This window comes from Salmo salar, chromosome 04 (assembly GCF_965601325.2).
Source record: "Salmo salar chromosome 04, fSalSal1, whole genome shotgun sequence".
NCBI lineage: Eukaryota > Metazoa > Chordata > Actinopteri > Salmoniformes > Salmonidae > Salmo > Salmo salar.
The window spans coordinates 52,841,961-52,866,995 of NC_138294.1; the positions used below are offsets into that span (position 1 = coordinate 52,841,961).

Consider the following 25,035-nt stretch of genomic DNA (forward strand, 5'->3'; position numbering starts at 1 on the left):
GGTATGTTTGATTTAGCAGTGAACCTTAAACACTATATCCTCTATCCCGTTCTCTAGACAGTAATGACGTCCACAACTCTGCCTCAGCCACACCTGTAACAGCCTCCGCCCCCATCACCACCACGATGAACCGGGGAAACTCCATCAACAACCCCGTCACCATAGCGTCGCAAATGAACATTTCCACCAACACGGTGAACGTCAGCCTCCAGCACCCAGTCACCATCACTGGACCCATCAACATCACCTCGATCAACATCCCTACCACGGCACACATGAATATCGCCCACCCTCTGGCCATCAGCACCCCAATGTCCATGACAATGTCCGGGCCCCTCAACATTGCCATGAGGTCCATGGAGAGTATGCCTTTTCTGTCCCAAGTCCTGCCTTCGTCCCCACCCTGGTAAAAAAAAGATGGAGAGAAAAGAAAGGGAAAAATTGGGCAAAACAAGAGATGATGACGCCTCCTCCTTACCCCCATCTTTCCCCAGCCCACTCCTCAGACCTGGAAATGAAAGTGTATCCTACTTGTGCTGTGCAGCGGGAGAGAACCTCCCTGTCACATGGCTCCACCCCAACCAATGCTACATCACAGAAAGGAGAACCAGAACAGTTGTGTAGAAGTTAGGTTAGGTTTTGTCTATTATCTGAATGACTTCAAAAGTAAATGAAGTGTTATGCAGTGATGCCTACATTAGTCGGGGTAGGATGAACAAGAGGGGAGGTCTCCTCCCAAGCCTCGCTAAACGCCCATACCTTTGCAATTGGAAGATCATTTTTAAAAGGACTAATGCAATAAGTATGAATTGCTGGTTTTATTGTTCCATAAGTTCCCTTACAAAGCCAGTGGGTGTTTCTTATAAGTTGTTTTTATCTATAGCCTGCTAATCAGTATTTAATATTTTTAGGAGAGCAGTCAAACAAAAGGGACAAAGACTTCTATTTGGACGGAAGATTATTCTTTTTTTCACAGCTGTGCGACTTTGTTTTTCAAATAAGAGGTATGCTCTTGAGGTACATGTTGATGTATTCTCGCCAACAATTCAATCTGTATTATTTTGTTGAAGTGGATATCTGGAAATTGTCCCTCTTGACTGTTAAATATGTGTACAGTTAGTTTTTGTCTCTGTTAGGGATGGCAGAGGAATGCTTCTTTTTGTTTGGTCATCAGTTGACGTAAATTGTTTTACACAAACTGAAAGAGGAATGAGTATTGCACTGAAAGCATATCCCATGTGTCACTTAACTGCAGTATTATCAATGATCAAATTGGAGCGTTAGGTACCCAGCCTATATAATAACAGGGTCATCTAGTGGCTTACAGATGCCATTGAGAAAATGGTCCTGAAGTTCACAAATGTGTATTTCTTTTATTATTATTATCATGTTGGTGACGGTTTATAGTTTTGTTAAAAATATTTTCTACCCTTTTTATTATTGTTTTTGATGACCCTGATAGTATGGACATTCTGCTCCGGTAACACGCTGAGAGTAGCCCTGTAAACTATTTTTATTTTATTGAATTCACGTCTAACACAACTTGATCCTTTCCCATGTTACTTTGTAAATATTTAACTCACCAAATACCTTTTTTTTTTTTTGCTAAAAGAAAAAAGTAGAAGTCCTTAAAAGACTATCTAAGAACTCTTTTCATTTTGTGAACATAGCCGTCCATTTTCATAACCATGCCATCTAGTTATACTTTCAATCAAACATCCATTGTCTCCGCCTGCGTCATGGTGAATTATGGACGAGGTGACGGATGTATTGAGAACAAAACACTAATGGTTTTTGAGAAGTTTATGAAAGTAATGTACTACTAGATCATGTTGTAGTGTGATTCAGACAATTTTAGTTGAGCCAACATGGCCTCGGCAGCACATCTCAGACATTGAGACCCATAGATTACTAGATAAGACGTTCTTACTTGGCCATATCACCATTGCAAGGTTTTTGTGCTGTGCGAGGTAAAGTATTTCCTGAAAGATCACACACGATGCATGCACGTTTTTCCCCCCTGAGTTCTTTCAAAGAAAGTCCAATGATGAGCGTTTTCTTATGCATTGTGTAGATGAGCTATAATTGCCTGTTCTGTTTGCCAAATTTGACATGATTATGAGATTCAAATAAGCTAATATTTAGAATTGAATATTTCACAATTTTTAACAAGAAGAAAATAATGATTTGGAAATTATTGGACCTCTGTGAAGGCAGTTGAATGTATATCTTTGTACAAAACTATTTTAGTTCTGAGGATGTCGTAGTTACAATAGACATGTGAAAGAACCTTTTATAAATCTTTTGTATTAGAATATTAACAATGGTAATTTTGTATATACCTATGAAGACTAGGCTTTCTGATTAGCAGAAAGGTAAAACATTCCTACATTTAAAAAAAAAATGTATGTTTGAAATTATTACGTAAACATGCGCAATGTTTTATGTGCCTTTTTATTTGGATTGTCTAAATAAAATAAAACATGATGGGTGGGCTTTATGGCTGTGTGCCATTTCCTGGTGAGTCAGCCTATGGTGGGAGGCTAGCTGTTCCACTCATTAGAGCCTCTACACTCATACCCCACAGTAGTACAGATGTTCACACACTTCATTGACACCAATAGCATTTCCTCTTGTCAGATTGCTTTGTGCCTTTTTTGGCTTTTAAGCCATTTGGGGCCTTTTTCTGTGATTTGAGACACCAAGGGGCTGCCGAGTGGCGCAGCGGTTTGAGGCACTGCATCTCAGTGGTTCGATTCCAGGCTGTATCACAACCGGCCGTGATGGGGAATCCCGTAGGGCGGTGCACAATTGGCCCAGCGTCGACCGCGTTAGGGTTTGGCCGATGTAGGCAGTCATTGAACTTATTAACTGACTTGCCTAGTTAAAGGTTTTTTTAAAAAGTGCAGGTTTCCCAGACACAGATTAAGCCTAGTCAGACAAACATTTTTCAATAGAGATTCGCCATTGAAATTGCTACCTAGTCCAAGTCTAAGCTTTGTGTGTGTTTGTGCGAAACCGCCACATAGCTGCTCTATTGAGTTACTGATGACACGTGAATGACCTTTCCAGTCTTTATTGCCTGCTGCAGAATAAATTACTACTGATGTGCTGTTTGTTTTATTCAGGTCCAATGTCAATTGCCCCCTCCTTTTCAGCTGATCCTTATTTGATGTGTACACAGTTCAAGGTGGCTAGATGATGCTCCCTATTTAAAATGGTAAAATATTTGAAGAGAAAAGGAGATTAGTCTTAAATATTGTTTTCATTTAGAAAATATCTACATTATTTGGTTAGTCTATTCAGTAGACTGATATGTAGGCCAACATTCTGCAGTATTATGCTATCTCAGCTGACCATCAACAGCTAAAATTAAATTAGGGTTTTATTGCTTTAAACGTTCTTGATATTTATCTGAGAGCCTGTCATAACTTACCCAACCGAAAACCCAATTTCATTCAAGTGTGACCATTCTTAGAGGCTCAGTTTAAATTGAATTGTGAGAGTACCCTAAATGAAAAACAAGCGTGGCAAGAAGGAAGCAGATGTTTTTTTGTTTAGAGCCTTTTGTCCGTCTCCTCTCCAAAAGAGAATGAATACAACTATTTTGTAGTGAATCTATTATGAATTAACATATAACACCAGTTAATAACATAGAACAGCAAAAATATGGCTATTACAATTTTGCTATGCTTCTTATTTTTTATATATACATAAAATCAAGTAGGACGTAGATTGCATAATTGCCGTTTTCCCCTATCCAAACATACTTACAAAAATGTAATAAAGAAGACCCTGTCCTAACTGATAAAAGTATCTTTGTTGCCCTATGTGCAATTCTCACATTTCTCCGCTAGGCTCCTCTCTTGTGCCATCTGTCTGAAGCCCAAATACATGGTCAAGCAAGGCTATCCGCGTCCAACTGAATTTGCGTGTGATGGCTTGACGGTCGTAGAGGCGTTAAGAGGGAGACGACACCGGTCACGGTCAGGACATCAGTCAATGGATGACAGCACAGCATTCGGTCGCAACTACAACTTGCGCCAAGAGAAAACACCACTTTTTGTCAACGTTGACCCTCGAGCCTCGGGTAAACCAAGCATTATTTTTTAATGTTGATAATAGGAACGGGGTGGCTAACGTCATTTTTCTAGCTTCAGATGTTCGTCCGCTCTTCACCTGGTAAGGGGGTTTACATTTCACACGTCAAAGATGCTAGTAAAGCATTACGGTAGCTACATTTCAATTGCGCAAACGTTCAAATGTGTCGCTTTATGTTTTAAATACTAATACGCTATTCAATGTTAGGTATCTTATAGATAGCATGCAGCAACATGCAAACCTGTAAAAAATAATCTGTTAACTCGTCAGCTAGCTAGAAGATAACCAACCAGCTAGCCTGTCCGGTAAAGCGGGGGGATGAGAAGTCGCGTACTTCACTGGTCCACGGCACTAATTACTTGCAATCAGGGACTCTTGACGTCGCCCCACTGAAGTTGAAATTTAAGAGCGTTAAGGTCAGGGTATGGACATCCCAAGGATTCTAGATAGTACTAACCGTGCTTCACTAGCCACATAGCTGGGTGCACCACGGGCAGGAGCAATCGCAGGGTCTTTGATCTTATGCTGCCCACCAAGGCCCCCAGGGTCTCCTGGCTCAGGTGTCAATGGCTGGGGTCAATTCTGTTTTAATGGCAGGTGCATCTGCATGCTACAATCACCTATTTATCACGTTATCTCTGGTTAGCAGATTTGTCATTCCCCCCTGCCTATCGTATTATTGTAATACATTGTGTTTCAGAAAAGCACTATATAAATATTTGAATGTAGTAGCCTTTTATAATTTTCCCAGAGCTATATATTTACACTACGGCTCTGGATGTGCCTGTTAGTGCACAAGATCACAGGGCGATACCATGCCAGTGTAGACCAATTTTTTTGTTGGTTTCTAAGATTATACTGGCAATTCTCACATAGAAACTATTAGGGATCAATGAAAGAAAGCTGTGTAAATACGCTTATATTTGTTAGGGCTGGGACGATACTAGTATCACGATACTCATTAGTATTGTGGCAAGGAAACAAAACACGAAGGGGATTTAACTTCTTTAAGAAAACAAACCTAATGTTGGAAACTAAGTATTTTTGTTCGATTTATTTGACAGTTTTAACACCATAGAACCACATGTGGATTTTGTACAATGCCATTAAACTCATTGAGGATGACACAAAGTTTAAACATGTATTCCATTGTGCTCCTCATGAAAATACATAAAAACGAAATATACCCAAGATTATAACATGAAAACAAAATACATCTCATCAATAGGGAAGAAACCAGAAAAGTAATAAAACAGATTACCAAGTAACATTCATTGAAACAAGTATACTTTCTTTAAGCATGTGCCATTTTTAAAGAATTTTACCCATAAATAATTTCTTCAGGTTTATCTTCGAACTTCCTGGCGTAGGGATGGATTTTATATGGTTTGGTACACCATTCCACTCCTCTGCACCAGTGTTAAGGAAAGAGTCATGCTCCTATAGCGCAGTGATCTGATATTGGCTACACTGGTTCTGGTGTGATGGCTATGAGAGAGTCTAATGAAATTAAAATAACCAGACAGGTAACTGGGGGCAAGGTCATGTATAACTTTAAAAACCATCAACAGTTTAATCTGCACCACCCTGAGATCAACTGGAAGCCAGTTCACTTCCCTGAAATTATTAGGACCAATGTACGTCCGAGGGCTGAGCATGAGTATAATTCTCATTAGTTTGTTTTGAAGTTTGTCCTTCAGATGTTTTGTTATGCCACTGAACCTTGAGATGCAAGCATAGTCATAGTGGCACTGCTTAGTGTCTTTTCAACAGTCTCCTTATTCTTATGTGAAACCAAGAGGGCAGAATCATCTGCATACAGGAACAGGGCATGAACAGGCAGAGTCCATGTCATTTATTTAGAGCAAAAAAGCAAAGGCCCCAAAATGCTCCCCTGGGGTACACCACAGTTTATCTCATTAGCATCAGACAGTGTCACACCCACATACACATCAGTTAGGTATGAATTCACCCATAATAAGGAGTTGGTGCCAAAACCAATTGCAGTTTGTGCAGCAAAAATATCATGGTTCACAGTATCAAATGCTTTTTGTAGGTCAACCATTACCATATCACAGAAGTTGCCCTTGTCAATTTCTTGCTTGATCAAATCTGTCAAGTATAGTAAGCATGTGTCGGTAGAATAGGACTGTCTAAAACCGGACTGAAGGTCATATACAATGTTATGGTCATCAATGTACTTTAGGATCTGTTCACAGATCCTAAAACCTTTGACAACACACTCAAGATTTATTGTATGAAGGAACAGTTGAATGGAAAAATGTGTTTCATAAGGTCCAATACGATTAGCAGCATCACTCAGAAATCTAGCCGGGATGTTATCCAGTCCTGTGGCTTTCTATTTGTTAAGATCTTTAAGTCTTTGAAACATCTGAGGTTGAAACCTGGAAAAATCAAAATTGTCCTTCGGAGATGCCCTTGGCTGAGTAATAGGTTTGAATAGGATGGTTTCCAAGGGTGCCAGAGCATTCTTGGAGTTGACCAACATGGTTGCTGGCAATGGTGGTGAACAATTCATTAAAATGATCAGCCACCTGAACTCTGTCAAAGGTCACAGTACCATTTATGTTCAGTCCAATGCTGTTTGACTGTTTTTGGCTTGTTCCAAGTGCCTAGATCCTTGAGTCTTCCAGAGCTCCCTGGGGTCGTTTTTATTGTCCTGGATCTTGCTCTTCTAGAAGGACTGTTTCGCTTCGTCAACCAGCCTTTGTACTGTATTCCTTTAAGGGTTTGTTTTGAGTGAAGGAATCTTGCAATTTTGACCTCTTGAAATCGTTTAGAGCATTGTTTCTCATGGTGATGGAATTACGGATTTCCCTACTCATCCAGGTTCTGTTCTTTTTAAGGGTGCCAGCTTGACCACAGTACTGAGAAATCTACCTTGGAAGAGTGTCCATGCTCTTTCAACTTCCTCACTTTCCATAACATCAGACCAGTTTTCATGTCCTAGCAGTTTATTAAATTGTTCTTTGTCATAGTTTTTGAGGGATCTGGGCCTAATGGTATTGTGACAATTTACCAGATTTCTTTCTCTCACTTTCCTAGTGCAGTGTATAAAGAAATGGTCAGTTATTCCAAATGCAATTACACCACTTTGGGATATCTTGTGATTATCTGATACCATAATGACATCAATGGCAGTCTGACTAGTATCACAGATTCTTGTGTGCTCATTGAGTCAACGTGTTGCAAAAGTTAGACAAGGCCTTATACAGGGGGAAGCTCAGTATTTACATCACCCAGTAGAATCACTCCAGAGTTAAGAAAGTCACAGTATGCAGTACATATATTTGAAGGATCTCATTAAAGTCACTCTGGTCTGGAGGTCTATACAGAGCCCCTACCAAAATTGGTTTGCTCTTAGGTAATAATATATCTAGCCAAACTGCTTCCATGGTTTAAATCAGTTCTCATGTTAAAACTAATATCCGCTCTGACATAGATGTACACATCCCCTCCTCTCCGATTTCTGTCCTTTCGGGTAATTAGGAAGTTTTCTCTTTCTGGCGAGCAAGCAAATCTCATCTATTTTTGACAGTAGACTGCATACATTAAGATGTAGACCAGTGATCACCAACCTTTTCTGAGTCAAGATCACTTTCGCAGTCAAAAAGCAAGCTGAGATCTACTGCTCAGATATTTTTTTTTTACATTAACCCACACAAACAGTTTTGTAGGAATGAGGTTTGGGCAGTAGGCCTAATACATTATCACAGCATATTGGCTATATGATTGGCCTGCCAATATTGTTAATCGGACCATATTATATTTCAAAACTCGAGCTTTGAAAACAAAATAGATCAGTTGCTTTAGTGAGGCACTGTGGAGCTTTATGATGAATTTAAATAATTAGCTTTTTTATTTTACTGGACTGATGGTACCTGCATCTGATGGTCAACGAGGTCAAATCATCTTCAGGTCGAAGCTCTAGAAAGATGCCCGAGTTTCCGACTTGGAATTCCGAGTTGATTGACCGTTCAAAACTATTTTTCCCAACCGCCTCTCACCGTCCCTTTGGTGAGGCTGACCAGAGAGGGGACACCGTCTTCCACCTGATGGCGAAACTCGAGTCGCACCACATCTGCCTCATGCACACATTCATGTTGTTCCTATGACCAGAGAAAGTTAAATATTCCTTAATATTAAAATCGACACGACGAGCAGCTAATAATAATAAAACGTAGGGATATTGATACTTGACTACTCATTCATTGTAGCTGCAGCCCGAGCAGAAGTACGGAGAAGCGCGTTTTGTAATAGTGTTGAATAAAAACAGTGACAGTGCTGAATATGCACTTAAACATGAACTCCCTCATAAAAACAGCAGCTCTTTGCTGTATTCGTTGACAGTCTCTCTGTGGCATGGTTTTAAAAGTTATTACATCTTACGTAGGTTAGTAGCCTATTAAACTTGGCTGTGGCCAGGGTCATGGAAGCTCTGTAGCCACGGTGATTTGACCTATCCGATTGGGCAGCGCAGTAGGTGCACTCGATTTAGTCACAGATTTGCTGGTCCACCGGGTAGGCGTAGTTTGTCTCATGGGAACACTTTGCTTACCCGGTGCGCAGGACTTTTCAATCGAGTGCACCTACCGGCAACAGCTCAACACGATTTTAAAGATGGAGCGCAAGCCTTTATCGTTCGTTGGCTTTTCTACAGAAATATTTGGAGATTGACCGGTTGGCGACCACTGATGTAGACAATGCAAACCTCTGGAGGCGAGTGGCTTGACTCTGGATGATGTTGTCATCTAGAGTCACACGTATTTATTTTCCAACCTATAGAACACAATCTTTTACATACAGCAGGTTTTTAGAGGACCAGTGTTTTCATTTTTTCCATGAAAGAAATATTGGGATACTGGTATCGTCACAGCCCTAATATTCATGAAATGTTCAGCATCAATTGGTAGATAAAAAAATAAAATAAAAAAAAACACTGATCATGTATATTATTTAGGGTAAGGAAAATATATATGAATAATAAAAAAACATGTTTGGAAAGCATTTACACACTAAATACAGTGAGCTCCAAAAGTATTGGGACAGTGACACGTTTTTTTTTTGGCTCTCTACTCCAGCACTTTGGATTTGAAATGATACAATGACTGAGGTTACAGTGCAGGGTATTTTCATCCATATCGTGTGAAACGTTTAGAAATTACAGCACTTTTTGCGTATTGTCCCCCCATTTTAGGGGACCAAATGTATTGGGACAAATTCACTTAAATGCATCCAACAAGTTTGTAGAGTCACAAGCTTGATGTAATCACTGCGTGCTAGGAATATGGGACCAAACACTAAACTTTTGACTACTTTAATACACATGCTGTTTGTTTTGGTTGTGTTTCAGATTTTTTTGTGCCCAATAATGTATTGTGTCCTTTTGGAGTCACTTTTATTGTAAATAAGAATAGAATATGTTTCTAAACACTTCTCCATTTAATGTGGATGCTACCATGATTACAGATAGTCCAGAATTAATTGTGAATAAAATGAGTGAGAAAGTTAGACGCACAAATATCATACCCCGAAGACATAATCCCATCTCACCATTACAATAACAAGGGAGGTTAGCATTTTTCTAATGTTTTGTACACTATATTGGTGAATACAAATAGTGGTTTGATTCATCCTAGAAGTTGCCATATTCAATTGTTCAACCCATGAAATATTGGAAGGTGAGAAAAGTGTACAGTAGGGGTTTAACAGTATTCCTATGAATCTGTCCTAATAATCCTCACTAATCATGGAACTGTGAACTGTGCTAAGCTTGGGCGATATACTGTCTATACCGTATACCGGGCTATTTTGATATACAGACGGTATGATTTTCAATAAGTGCCTTCAGAAAGTATTAATACGCCTTGACTTATTCCACATTTTGTTGTTACATCCTGAATTCAAAATGTATTTTTCTCACCCATCTACACAACAATACATGATAAAAACAAAGAAATGTTTGCAAATGTATTATACAGTTATTTAATGTACATAATATTCACACATGAGTCAATACTTCGTAGAAGCACCTTTGGCAGTGATTACAGCTGTGAGTCTTTCTGGGTAAGTCTCTAAGAGCTTTCTACACCTGGATTGTGTAACAATTAGAATGGAAGGGGGAGAATCATAGTCCTAATGAGTTATTCACTGCCGGAGTGGAGGCCATACTGCTAACAAAGTATACCATGATACCTTACCTCAGGAGGAGGGTTTTGAGGTTCCTGTAAGAGATCCCCTCTTTTCATATTGATTGGCTAAGTCCAAAACATCTAGACTAGGCCTAGCTAACCAAAGATAATATTTGTGTAGGCCCATCTATCACCACATGTTGTCCATTGTGTCTGTCTTTCATCACAGAGATTTATCAAACAGTCCTTTGTCTTCTACCGGTAGGCCCTATCTGTAATCAGCTCAGGGCCTAAACCAGCAGGCATTAGTTATTGGTGACGTAAGCAAGCCCTATGCTGCATGTAATTCACAAGAGCAAAGCAGTCCTCCCCTGGCTCCCATATCGGTAAGCAGCTACAGTAGCCTACATGAGGACAAAGAGCTGTGGTGGATTGTGGTGCTAAATATAGCTGGGCGCTAGGTTCAGATTAGTGTTGAATAGTGAAAAGTGAGGAATCGGTGTGTGGGGAAATATCATTCAGCCACGTCTGAGATGATTGATTTCACACCAAGGGCTCCTGACCCCCCAGACAGCTCACTGGCTTCAATTGATGTCTGCCTGCAGGATGCTGGATTGGGCCTATTTTATCCCAGATAAGTATCTGGAAGAAGAGCTTGACCAGTGATTCTGCTTGTGAATCTGTTGCTGTCAGTCAACCCTGTCTTTCAGTCAGTTCAGTTTAACATAAATTATGCTGAATGGAAAGTAGGAATGTAAAGATAGTATGTTTGTATGTTCAGTGTCTGGCCTCTGCTGAACTGTGGCACTTCTCTGTATCAGATCATTTGGTAATGGCGTGCCATGACATCTAGAAAAGTTTTTTTTTAGAAGAAACTCTTAGAACTGTTAGCAGGCAATCCATAGGCCAGTGCAGAGCAGTGTGTCCTTGGTGCAGCACTGTGATTCACAGGTTCACGTCACACTGCCCTATTTCATTCTGAGTGCTCCATTATGTTTTCAAATGACCTCCCCTGTCAGGGCAGTACGATCTAGAGCAGGGTTATGGGACAATCTCCCTGCTCTCCTTGTGCTCTAATGCAGCAGTGGTGTACCAGGTTCACTTCCACCACCTGGTCTAAGTCTCAGACCCTACTAGCATTTAAACAGAACTTGATCCAGTGCCTCTGCGAACTCTTATTATCCCTAATCTGACACTGTCTAATGCCTACTGACTGACTGTGATGAGGCGCTGCTGGGCTAGGCTGGCTTCATAGTCACACCGCCTGGCCTGGGAAACAAACTGCTGCATGGTGGTGTGGAGTGTTGACTCAGTGGCAGCCTGATTAATTCAGCTCCTGTAACCTACTTAGGCGGCGCATGTATCGGCCCTCTGGGTCACGATGCAGTTGGCAGCGGGTGGTGCCTCTGCCCTTCCCTGGCACTGGCTGACTCTATTCTGGTGCCTGGGGACACAAGCGTTGCCGTGGGAATGCAGACGCCTAGAGTGTCGAGGTCGGGAAAGTAATGCATTCCGACAGCGACTCCGCCTGAGAGGGACCCAGCTGATTGGAGAAAAAAGATGGAGAAATTGAAATATGATGACATTGTTTGAGCACTATGAATTTGCAAACTACACACTCGACATGGTTCAATGTGCCAATGAATCAGCACAATCTACTTATTCGTTTTTTTGAAATTGCCGCTGTCTTGGAGCTAGTATTGGGATCATGTATACTGTGCTAATGCCGACGCAAAAAAATAAAGTAACAGCATTGTACAGTACGGCGAACTTAGCAAATGAGGCATTTGTGATAAGAACATGGGGGCTGCCATCTTTATGCACCTTCGCTATTGTAACGCCGCCTTCTCTCTCTCTCTCTCTGTGTGTGTGTGTGTGTCTTCGAAAAATGTGTAGCCTTATCTTTTTATAACCTCCTTGGACACACTATTGCTCGAGTGGAACTTCTCCATTTGCACCGCTGCTCATTGTGTTGATGCCTGTCTGCTTCATTCTGTTCCTGTTCCCGACACTGCAGGTGCTGAAGGGATGTGTGGGTTGGAAGTGTTAGGACACATCTAGTCCACCTCTACTCAGAGAGGACACATCTAGTCCACCTCTGCTCAGAGAGGACACATCTAGTCCACCTCTGCTCAGAGAGGACACATCTAGTCCACCTCTGCTCAGAGAGGACACATCTAGTCCACCTCTGCTCAGAGAGAACATAGCGCTGTGTCTTCCACACACTGCCTGGGGAGACCAGCCACCACATCCTCACAGCATTGGATGCAGCTGGGTCAAAACCAGAGGAGAAGAGAGAATGGCTTTCTGTGGTGGTGTTGTGATGATGAGAGGATAACGGGGCCGAGCACTGAGGGCCCTGAGGTAGAAAGGCACAGTTGAAGCAGCAGGCCAGGGTTGAGCCAGGCAGGCGGTGGGCACCCACCGTCCAGGGACCAGGAGCCACCATTTCTCGGGTGCTGTGGCCGGCGCGGAGGAGGGGCGCCGTGCGGAGGCTGGAGGCACTCTGGATGATGACCAGCCTGTTCCGCCGCCGCAGCAGTGGTAACCATGGTGACGTGGCGTCGCACAGTGACAGCCCAGTCCCAGCTGAACTCAACAACAGTAATCCCGGTGGGGGTGGCCGAACGGTGCGGCGTCTGGAGTTCAACCAGGCTATGGAGGACTTCAGGACTATGTTCCCCAGCATGGAGCAGGAGGTGATAGAGTGTGTGCTGCGGGCCAACCACGGAGCCGTGGACTCCACTATCGACCAGCTGCTCCAGATGAGCCTGGACAGACACGGCTCTGACGACAGCTCCGACTCAGAGGACAGCATCCCCCCTGAGGTACGTCTGCATGGGGGCAGGGGCGCTGGTACGAGAACTAGTGAGTAGCCCAGAGAGAACTAAATCAACACAACCTAAGACAGTCTGAGACCATAGCATATCATGAAATGTATGTCAAGGTTGTCAGCTACTTTTTCACCCAATAGGGGTTATTCATTCACACACCTTATTTCACTGTGTTTTGCCTGTTCAAACCAGATGGTTGTTCTTGGGGAGGGAAAAGTATGTTTAATGTTGCTCTTAATATGCTTTTGTAGTGGGTGACATGCATTTCTCTGAAGGGCATGTAAATATGCACTGCTATTGTGGACAGAAAGCTTTGATAAGCTGCCTAAAGTGATCTTCAAAAGCTTGACAATAGCTAGAGGTACACACTTTGTGGTCTCTCGTGCAATGGGGTGACTGTTGTGGACAGCCAAGACTAGCCATTCCTGTGGAACTCCCTTGGTGCTGATACATACACTCTTGATACACTCTTGCTGAGTAGTAACAAGATTGTATCAAGTGCAATATTGGACTGGCAGCTGTTCACTTTGTATTTGATTAAATTACTGCAGGTCTCTCAGTTCCAACCGTATTTAGTGTTTTTATTAGCCTTTGTCCACTCTGGCTGTATTCCACCATGCTCCACACAGGATATGAACTGTTTTGTTTATTTCCCCCAATCATTCTGAAAGACTTGAGAGAGAAAGAGTAGAAGATTAAGAGCTGCACTTAATAATTACACTGAATGTACAAAACATTAAGAATGCTTCCCTCAGAACAGCCTCAATTCATCGTGGCATGGACTCTACAAGATGTCGAAAGCGTTCCACAGGGATGCTGGCCCATGTTGACTCCAATTCTTCCCATAGTTGTGTTAAGTCGGCTGGATGTCCTTTGGGTGGTGGACCATTCTTGATACACACGTGAAACTGTTGAGCGTGAAAAACCCAGCAGCGTTGCAGTTCTTGACACAAAACGGTGTGCCTGGCACCTAAACACCCCATTCAAAGGCACTTCAATATTTTGTCTTGCCCATTCAGGCTCTGATTGGCACACATACAGAATCCATGTCTCATTTGTCTCAAGGCTTAAAAAACCTTCTTTAACCTGTCTCCTCCCCTTCATCTACACTGAGTGAAGTGGATTTAACAAGTGACATCAATAAGGGATCATAGCTTTCACCTGGATTCACCTGGTCAGTCTGTCAGTCTATTTTACCTATCATGCTAGACTGTTATTTTAAAAGTAAAGTTAATTTAAATCAACTATTTATTAAATACAGGATAAAAACCAAAGAGTGCTGCTGGTCTAGTTGAATTAAACAGCTCAATACCAAGCGCTCACAATGCCTCTAATTTAGGGCAGAGATGCTGTGCTGTATTGCCAATGAGTAGTTATAATACAGATTCATCATTCATTTAATCTGCTCTTTGAAGTGTCCACATGTGCCATCTGACGATTTTCAAGACCTTTTAGAACATTCTCAATGGTTCCCCTGACCTCTGACCCTGTAGATCCTGGAGCGGACGATGGAGCCGGACAGCTCAGACGAGGAGCCCCCGCCGGTCTACTCTCCGCCCTCCTATGACATGCACATCTACGACAGGAAGTACCCAGATCAGGTCCTGCCCACAGCATCACCACCACCCAGGCAAGAGAAGAAGGGGAGGGAGGGAGAGGGCTCAGGGCTGTCTGCCTGGCTCTGACCTCATTTCATCACTTAAAGGAGAATGATAGATGGCTGGGATAGTGTGAATGAATGAATGCATTTTCTCTTATACCATCATTTACATGAGTGATGAGATGCATATATTCTTCGTTGGTGCTTTCTCAATATCTAATACATGATATGGCTGCTCAGCGATTCATGGTGTGAGTGCTTTGAATGCCAAGAGGTTCGTGATACATTCAATGCTCCACCTGCTGTCTAATGAATGCTACTGCAGCAGCTATGAAATCCATGTTCTGTACTGTACCCTAACTTTGGTAGATCTGTAGACATAATACTAGTGACACTTTTGTTAGATGTAGACAATCTTATGTGTGCCAAGGAGGGAACCTGTGAGAAGAAATAAGAGAAACAGACAGGTTTATGCTAGACAGATCCTTTGAAGATGACCAAAACACATCATTATTGATATGTACTCTTATAGAACATGGCATTGATGGGACTAACAATATCCTTTCCCATCTCTGTGCCAGCTTTAATGCCAGTCAATCCCGTCCCTGCCAGCCCCCTCCTGGTCCACACCCTCCTGCCAGTCAAAGGCAGATTGGAAGTTACAGGAACTGGAACCCACCGTTACTAGGCAACCTCCCTGATGATTTCCTCCGGATCCTGCCTCAGCAGCTGGACAGTCTGCCAGTAGGTAGATTTATGGGTCAGCCCCTAATGGACCATTAACCCACACTCCCATCACTTACAGACCACTGCCTGGCGCTCTGCTCTGATGGCCAACTGGCTGGATAATTACCAGCCTCTGCAACAGACTGCACATGAAGAAAAATACAGTCCAACTATTTATACACAATCAATTCCCTGGTACACCCCCCCAAAAAACAAATATATTATTTTACAATTCATGGTGCAATTTTATTAAAAGCTGAAGCATTTCCACATAGGACTTTGACACGTCTAACATTGTTCTCTCTGGTCCCTCCCTTCCTGCAGCGCTCTCACAGCAGCCTAACGCCGACTAGTCTGACCCAGCCCTCCTGCTCTTCCTCCCTGTTGTCCATGACGCAGCAGGTTGAGCCTGGGGCTGGGGCGGCGGCCAGGGCAGGCCAGGTTGGCATGGAGACGGACCAGGAGAGGAAGCTGAAGCAGTACTTGGAGGATGAGCGCATAGCCCTCTTCCTGCAGAACGAGGAGTTTATGAGGGAGCTGCAGCGCAACCGCGAGTTCCTCATCGCCCTTGAGAGAGGTGTGCACACACTTAGTAACGCATACAAATGTTTACATTTTTTGCATCATTTGCAAAGGTCTTATACACTACTTAGGGATGATATCACTATGCTTTCATCCCTAGCAATCAAGCTATGAAGAGCCAGTAAAAGAAGGTCTCTGTCATGGCAGTGCTTTCCTCCTCATTCCCTCCACCTCTTCTCTAGTAGTGCATGAAGGAGGGCTTGTCAGCTCCGGCTACATGCCTCCATGCTTTTAACTCCATTGATGCTGAGACATCGGCTCCCTCTGTTTTTAGATCGGCTGCAGTATGAGTCAAAGGCATCCAAGTCCCATCATTCACCAGCTTTCATGGGGACGTCCACTCCAGGTAGATATCATTCATCTGCACTCCATAGCATTTAGCTACATTCTCGTTCTGGCTCAGTCTGAAACGGTCCAGGTTTCTTCATGCGGGGCCTGTGTACAGCGGGCTCCTGCAGTGAAACGCCTTATTTACAAGGCACACAGAGGAAGTGTGACTTGTTGTCCATCTCAGTTGTTGTGTGTGTCTCTGTGTGCATGCCTGTGTGTCTTTCTCTTGTGCTCGCATGTCTCTGTGCGTGGTCTATTTCACGCTGCTTGTCTGTGTTCTAGGAGATAATTGTGCCTCAGGCTCTGGGGAGGCCTGCACCAATGTTACAGATGACGCCTTGTTCCGTGACAAACTCAAGCACATGGGCAAATGTAAGAACACTCAATCTCTCGCTCTCTGGGCCATAACCAAATCATTTTCTCAATGTGTGTGTCTCTATCACTTCAAAATGTAATTAGAACTTTCCATATTGGGCATGTCCAGTTAGCATGACATGCTTCTAGCAGTACATGGAACTGTAAATGATGGATGCTGAAGGACATGACCCTTTCACAGTCAGTGCTCCAGAAAGCTAGAGGAAAACCAACTTTCCTACCGTCTCCGCACTTGAATGAGATGTTAATAAGATGTTTTTTTTAAATATATAATGATGTATTCATGGACATGCTTTTACAAATCAGAACAATCATATTCAATTAAAAAACCCTATTTATTATTATTATTATTATTATAAAACTCTATTTGATCCTGTAATCCTTCACAGCTACGCGAAAGAAGCTTTTTGAAATCGCTAGAGCCTTCTCTGAAAACACCCGAAGAAGAAAAACGAAAAGGAGAGCCCTCCTGAAACATCATTTGTATCCTTTCCACTTCACCAGTGGTCCCTGCCACCACCCATCGCCTCCCCTCCTTTCCCTAGTCTCAAACTCGACCCTAGGCAATAGTGACTAGGGTCTGGTTTCAATTACTGACTCTTTTGGCATAGAGGAACTACCTCACTACTATATCCTCTTGAATAAAATACTAAATAGTAGCAAGTCAAAGATCACAGAGGTTATTTTTAATGAGTGCATTTCGCAAGTGGCTAGTTTGCATCAACAACCTTCATTAAAACCCTTGCAGAGGTTTTGCCTGCAAACTTTGGTTTCGAATCGTGACGTTCTGGCATGTCTGCCTTGTGATTTGTTGAGAGGACCCACCCCAGACATTTTTCCCCCCCTTATTGAAGTTGCCAAAAGAGTAGGTCATTGAAACCAGACCCTGGCCTAGGGTCGGGTTTACAAGACGATCCTCTCTCTGGCAGGCCTCCATGCTCAGGAGTCATTGCCCAATGGATCTTTTGTCCTTGCCAGAAGTGACAGTGAGGTTCAAATGAACTGAACAGATGTGCTTGCATTGTACAGAGGTAATTAACTATCCCTCAGACTTCCCTGCATGTTGATGAGTGGCTGTAATATCTGCCTTTGTTTCTATTGTTGATGTCAGTCGGTTTGAGTTCCAGGGAAAGTCCCATTTAGTATCCAGCTGGCGGGTCATATGCTGGGCTTCATCATATTTACATTTTAGTCATTTAGCAGATGCTCTTATCCAGAGTGACTTATAGTAGTAAGTGCATACATTTTCATACCATTAGGGCTGTGCTGAATTAGGAGGTCCTTTCATGGCCTTGAATCTGAACTGGCATTATTAGTATTATGTATAAACGTCTGCCACTCTCCTTAACATCCTCTACCAGACTGGGTAATGCTGCCTCCACTGCCAACCTCTTGGAAGATGAAGAAGCTGGACACCTGAGTGGTACATTTATCCATGTTGTTTTAATATCATTCTAATCAAGAAACCTAATTGAATCGAATGAGGCATGATTGTTTCATTTAGGCCTAGTCCAACTGTAAACTGGGAGGTGAATGTTGTCCACATGCTAATTTGTATGAACTTAACTCATGTGTCTGTACAGAGGAGGACAGCATGCTCAAGAGACCAGGTCCTCAGGAAGAGGAGGTGCCCCAACAGGAAGTGTTATCATGGTGAGAGAGCAGTAACACTGCACACAAAAAAAAAACATACTAATTACTATACCTTGAATACAATACATTTTCATCTTTTGGATTTCCTCAACTAACCATTATCTTAACTATTTCTTTGACAGATTTCTCATATAGTTTTGTCTAGAACAATATGGCTCACACTACCCCCTTCTTGACCTGAACCAGCCTGTCCCAAGTCCCGTGGAATATTACCACCTTCAGATGAAATTTCCCAGTTATGAAGTCGTAAGTCCTCTTTTAGAAGTCAGAGCAATTCTTCAACCAATGAGATTTCATCTAGTGCGATGAGCTGGCTAACATTGCTAATGATAAAGTTGGCTAGCTTGCTTAACTTTGACAATATGGTAAACTAGCTATTATCCACATTGATAAGTTTGACACCGTCGAACATTCATTTGCTTTATCATCTTATGACTGAAAAGATGAAAGGTCAGTGATGAAACGTCACAACTCTTAAATTAGCTATCTTCTCCGACTTTCATTCTTGGAATTCCAACATGGGAGTGTTGTTCAAGTGCTTATTTCCCAGTCGGAACATCGTATTTCCCACTTGAGTAGCATTTGAAGGCAGCATATTGCTCTTTTGATTTCATGTTTCACAAATCATCAAACTAGCTAGTTAGGCACTTTTTAAAAATATTTAAGTTATATGTAAAATGTATTGTTATTGATGGTGAATATTAAAAAATGTTATGATTAGAAAAACGATAAATATTTTAATTATTCCTGATAATTGCTGGGTGATATAGTAAAGGCAGAGTGAAAGCTGGAGTTGTGATTCTGATAGGACTCAGGACCCTAGTGCATTTTACTCTCATATGAATGGAAATGACCATGTCTAGCTCCGGAACATTCAAACAGTCCATTTCTGGCCCCATGTGAGTTTGTCTGTGTGCAACAGCGATTGTTCTAGTTTATGCTTCCCCCAATGCAATTATATTCTCCCAATCTGAGACTATACTCTCTACCAAGTTGTCTGCCTTAAGGTCCAACAACATGGTCCAGATAGGCAAATTTCCCCATTAATCTAATGGTACAGTTGAAGTCGGAAGTTTACATACATTTAGGTTGGAGTCATTAAAACTTGTTTTTCAACCACTCCACAAATTTCTTGTTAACAAATTAGTTTTGGCAAGTCGGTTAGGACATCTACTTTGTGCATGACACAAGTCATTTTTCCAACAATTGTTTAGAGAGATTATTTCACTTTAAATTCACTGTATCACAATTCCAGTGGGTCATAAGTTTACATACACTAAGTTGACTGTGCATTTAAACAGTTTGGAAAATGATGTCATGGCTTTAGAAGCTTCTGATAGGCTAATTGACATCATTCGAGTCAATTGGAGGTGTACCTGTGGATGTATTTCAAGGCCTACCTTAAAACTCAGTGCCTCTTTGCTTGACATCATGAGAAAATCAAAAGAAATCAGCTAAGACCTCAGAAAAACAATTGTAGAACTCCACAAGTCTGGTTCATCTTTGGGAGCAATTTCCAAACGCCTGAAGGTACCACATTCATCTGTACAAACAATAGTACACAAGTATAAACACCATGGGACCACGCAGCCGTCATACCGCTCAGGAAGGAGACGTGTTCTGTCACCTAGAGATGAACGTACTTTGTTGCGAAAATTGCAAATCAATCCCAGAACAACAGCAAAGGACCTTGTGAAGATGCTGGAGGAAACAGGTACTAAAGTATCTATATCCACAGTAAAACGAGCCTATATCGACATAACTTGAAAGGTCGTTCAGCAAGGAAGAAGACACTGCTCCAAAACCGCCATAAAAAAGCCAGACTACGGTTTGCAACTGCACATGGGAACAAAGATCGTACTTTATGGAGAAATGTCCTCTGGTCTGATGAAACAAAAACAAAACTGTTTGGCCATAATGACCATTGTTATGTTTGGAGGAAAAAGGGGGAGGCTTGCAAGCTGAAGAACACCATCCCAACCGTGAAGCACGGGGGGTGGCGGCATCATGTTGTGGGGGTGTTTTACTGCAGGAGGGACTGGTGCACTTCACAAAATAGATGGCATCATGAGGAAGAACATTTTTGTGGATATATTGAAGCAACATCTCAAGACATCAGTCAGGAAGTTAAAGCTTGGACGCAAATGGGTCTTCCAAATGGACAATCACCCCGAGCATACTTCCAAAGTTGTGGCAAAATGGCTTAAGGACAACAAAGTCAAGGTATTGGAGTGGCCATCACAAAGCCCTGACCTCAAACCTATAGAAAATTTGTGGGCAGAACTAAAAAAGCGTGTGCGAGCAAGGAGGCCTACAAACCTGACTCAGTCTCAGTTACACCAGCTCTGTCAGGAGGAATGGGCCAAAATTCACCCAACTTATTGTGTGAAGCTTGTGGAAGGCTACCCAAAACGTTTGACCCAAGTTAAACAATTTAAAGGCAATGCTACCAAATACTAATTGAGTGTATGTAAACTTCTGACCCACTGGGAATGTGATGAAAGGAATAAAAGCTGAAATAAATAATTCTCTCTACTATTATTCTGACATTTCACATTCTTAAAATAAAGTGGTGATCCTATCTGACCTAAGACAGGGAATTTTTACTAAGATTAAATGTCAGGAATTGTGAAAAACTGAGTTTAAATGTATTTGGCTAAGGTGTATGTAAACTTCTGACTGCAACTGTATATTCCCAGAGATGACTAATGTAGGGGAATACTGTTTCCAGTGTAACCAGAGAGCCCTGGTTTGAATCAGAATCTGGACCTTCAGTGTAACAGTATCCATGTGGCTAGGGTTTTCACCTTTAGCATGCCTATGCCTATTTAGTAAGTTTATAAAATAATGCATTTACTGTTTCTCATACACCTTTTTAGTACAGTATTAGAAACACTATGAAGTTCCTTCTTCTGTTTGTGGCCCCTACATCTTTGTTGCTAACAGAAGAGCAGTTAGACCTTCAATTGTGAGTTGAGGCTTTATTTTCACGTTTAACTCTGCTTGCAATTTTCATATTCTACCATTTTCATTCTTAATGAATTGTCTTTTTTAACCACATGTGTTCTTGCTGGTGAATATCACTGCTATGTCTCTGAGTACACCTCTTTGCACCTCAGAACTTTTACTCAAGTGATATGTTTTTGTTATTTAAAGAAGAAGAAATATCTATATTATTTGAAGTTAGTAGTTTCTCTTGTGTTGCTTGTAGCTACTTAGGAAAGGAAGCTCGAAACTGTATCACAATGATCCAATGGCTTTGTTATCCTACTGTAAATGAGAACAATAAGACTTGATAGAAGTTTTTTTATTTTGACTTCCATCATTTTTTATTGACAATATCAGTACTTCCTGATAATACTCACACTGGTTTAGACTTGTATGTCTGCATCACATACAGTGCATTCAGAAAATGTTCAGACCCCTTGACTTTTTCCACATTGTTACGTTGCAGCCTTATTCTAAAATTGATTAAATCGTTTTTTTTTTTCACCTCAATCTACACACAATACCCCATAATGACAAAGCAAAAACATTTTTATTTTTATTTTTTTTAGCAAATTCATACAAAATTGAAAACGGAAATATGACATATACATAAGTATTCGGACCCTTTACTCAGTACTTGAAGCACATTTTTCAGCCTCGGGTTTTCTTTGGTATGACGCTACGAGCTTGACACACCTGTACTTGGGTAGTTTCTCCCATTCTTCTCTGCAGATCCTCTCAAGTTCTGTCAGGTTGGATGGGGAGCGTCACTGCACAGCTTTTTATCAGGTCTCTCCAGAGATGTTCGATAGGGTTGAAGTCCGGACTCTGGCTGGGCCACACAAGGACATTCAGAGACTTGTCCCGAAGCCACTCCTGCGTGGTCTTGGCTGTGTGCTTAGGGTCGTTGTCCTGTTGGAAGGTGAACCTTTGCCCCAGTCTGAGGTCCTGAGTGCTCTGGAGCAGGTTTTCATCAAGGATCTCTGCACTTTGCTCCGTTCATCTTTCCCTCAATCCTGACTGGTCTCCCAGTCCATGCCGCTGAAAAACATCCCCACAGCATGATGCTGCCACCACCATGCTTCACCGTAGGGATGGTGCCAGGTTTCCTCCAGATGTGACGCTTGGCCTTCAGGCTAGAGTTCAATCTTGGTTTCATCAGACCAAAGAATCTTGTTTCTCATGGTCTGAGAGTCCTTTAGGTGCCTTTTGGCAAACTCCAAGTGGGCTGTCATGCAGTTGTGGAAAAAGTCCCAAACTGTCATACTGGAGTAAAAGTAAAGATGCCTTAATAGAATATGACTCAAGTAGAAGTCAGTCACCCAGTAAAATTCTACTTGAGTAAAAGTCTCAAAGTATTTGGTTTAAAATATACTTAAGTAATCAAAAGTAAAAGTATAAATCATTTCAAGTTCATTATATTAAGCAAACCAGATGGCACCATTTTCTTGGATGGAATATGAATGACATTCATCCAATATGCTGTGATAGGTCCCATGTTGCTCAGTTGGTGGAGCATGGTAGTTACAGTCTTGTCCCATCACTGCAACTCTCGTATGGACTAGGGAGTGGCGAAGGTCGAGAGCCATGCGTCCTCCGAAACACGACTCCGCCAAGCCGCTCCTTCTTGACATACTGCTCGCTTAACCTGTAAGCCAGCCGCACCAATGTGTCGGAAGAAACACTGTACAACTGGCGACTGAAGTCAGCTTGCAGGCTCCCATAAAGGCCTGATTGGTGGAGTGCTGCAGAGATGGTGGTCCTTCTGGAAGGTTCTCCCATCTTCACAGAGGAATTCTGGAGCTCTGTCAGTGTCCATCGGGTTCTTGGTTACCTCCCTGATCAAGGCCCTTCTCCCCCGATTGCTCAGTTTGGCCGGGCGGCCAGCTCTAGGAAGAGTCTTGGTGGTTCCAAACTTCTTCCATTTAAGAATAATGGAGGCCACTGGGTTCTTGGGGATCTTCGATGCTGCATACATTTTTTTAGTGCCCTTCCCCAGATCTGTACCTCGACACAATCCTGTCTTGGAGCTCTACGGACAATTCCTTCAACCTCATGGCTTGGTTTTTGCACTGTCATGCACTGTCAACTGTGGGGCCTTATATAAACAGGTGTGTGCCTTTCCAAATCATGTTCAATCAATTGAATTTACCACAGGTGGACTCAGTCAAGTTGAACAGACATCTGAAGGATGATCAATGGAAACAGGATGCACCAGAGCTCAATTTTGAATCTCATAGCAAAGGGTCTGAATACTTATATAAATAAGGTATTTCTTGTTCTTTTAAAAAATATATAAATTAGCAAACATTTCACAAAACCTGTTTTTGCTTGGTCTTTATGGGGTATTGTGGGTAGATTGCTGATTTAAAAAAAAATCCATTTTAGAATGAGGCTGAATACTTTCTGAATGCACTGTATGTAGCTAGATATGTATAAATTGAAATGGTTTAAAAGATTTATGATCTTGGGGACGTCATTACCATAAACTATGGAGATATGCCGTATGTAACAAGAAAATAAACAATGCTCAGGGAATCTTACTCAGCTGCAATTTTCTTGTTGTGTTTGACCCTCTTCTCTGCTATTTACCCCAACTGATTAAACACAGCTGAAAATATTCTGATATGTTCTGATATTCTATGTGTTCCATAGCCTAGTATGGTATAGTCCTTGTGGGTGGATTTATTTTGACCAATTATAATTGGTTTTGTTATTGCATTCTCTAGCTATACTAGAGAGAAAAGATGCAACTCTGTTGGCCTTTTCTGGAATACAATTCAGTACAAATGGCAAGACTTTTCAATATCAGTCCTACCCTGAAGAAAATACTGTTTTAGCAAATGCAATTTAGATGACAATGTCTTCTTATCAGACCACAAGCCTAATTATCACCATGTCTTGCTGTATCTTCCCTCTACTTTAACAAAGGTGAACTTATAAATGCTAGATTACTTGGCAACTCTTTATAGATTGTGTTACACGGAAATAGGATATGTTCTAGCCATACCACAACTAGAGGGTTACATGTTCTTATGTAAGCCAGGATTTCATTTCAGTCTGAGAATTTGTTTTATCTGGGTTTGTGTGATTGTTTAATTATTCTATTGTCCTGTGTGTTGGTCAGGGAGCACCTGAGACTTGGCATAATGATATTTTCTTCCATGTTACCGTAGCTCCCTCCAAAGGATTGTGTGTTACATGAATGTACAGTATAGAGCCAATGTTGATTAAAACATGAACCATTTAGAGTGCACATCTTTGGGCTTGTTATCCTGAATGACTCACCATCAACCCAATCAGAAGACAGAATGTATCTAATGCTAATTTGTGATTCTTATTGTAAGCATTATACTGTATTCCTCTATTTTTCTATTTGAAAAAGCATATATGCTGTAAACTTATCAGCCAATTACATTACAATTCATGTTATCAAATGCAGGTTGAAGAAAGAATGGATGTTAATGCTTTTTATGACTTGTACAATTGATTTGTATCTGTGAGAGACATGCTGGTGTAGATCTAGAGAAATTATCTAATCTAGTAAAGTATAATCTCTTACTACTCAACCCAATCCAAAAATTGGAAAATATACACTTCTGTCTTTTGCATTTTCAAGATAACTTTCATAAACAAATATTTTCTTATACTGCTTTTGTTTGCTACGTGAATAATACAGTTGTGTTATATCCCG

The 25,035-nt window shown here is 41.6% G+C and overlaps 2 protein-coding genes across 4 annotated transcripts in view; both read left to right on the forward strand.

Annotated features, from left to right (window-relative positions):
- Positions 1-2,500, forward strand: part of LOC106603282 (vascular endothelial zinc finger 1) — a 43,171-nt gene extending 40,671 nt beyond the window's left edge. For all 3 annotated transcript variants that reach the window (XM_045717017.2, XM_045717018.2, XM_014196734.3), the window contains one exon: positions 58-2,500. In XM_045717017.2, coding sequence (XP_045572973.1) covers positions 58-410 — 353 coding nt within the window. In that variant the 3' untranslated portion in view covers positions 411-2,500. The remainder of the gene's footprint in view (positions 1-57) is intronic.
- Positions 2,501-3,858: 1,358 nt separating this feature from the next.
- Positions 3,859-25,035, forward strand: LOC106603284 (CUE domain-containing protein 1). Its single transcript, XM_082974548.1, has 11 exons — positions 3,859-4,090; positions 12,271-13,081; positions 14,581-14,688; positions 15,300-15,431; positions 15,738-15,990; positions 16,270-16,341; positions 16,608-16,697; positions 17,090-17,183; positions 18,062-18,123; positions 18,284-18,353; positions 18,476-25,035. Coding segments are annotated over exons 2-11 (1,200 nt in total). The 5' UTR covers positions 3,859-4,090; positions 12,271-12,763; the 3' UTR covers positions 18,477-25,035.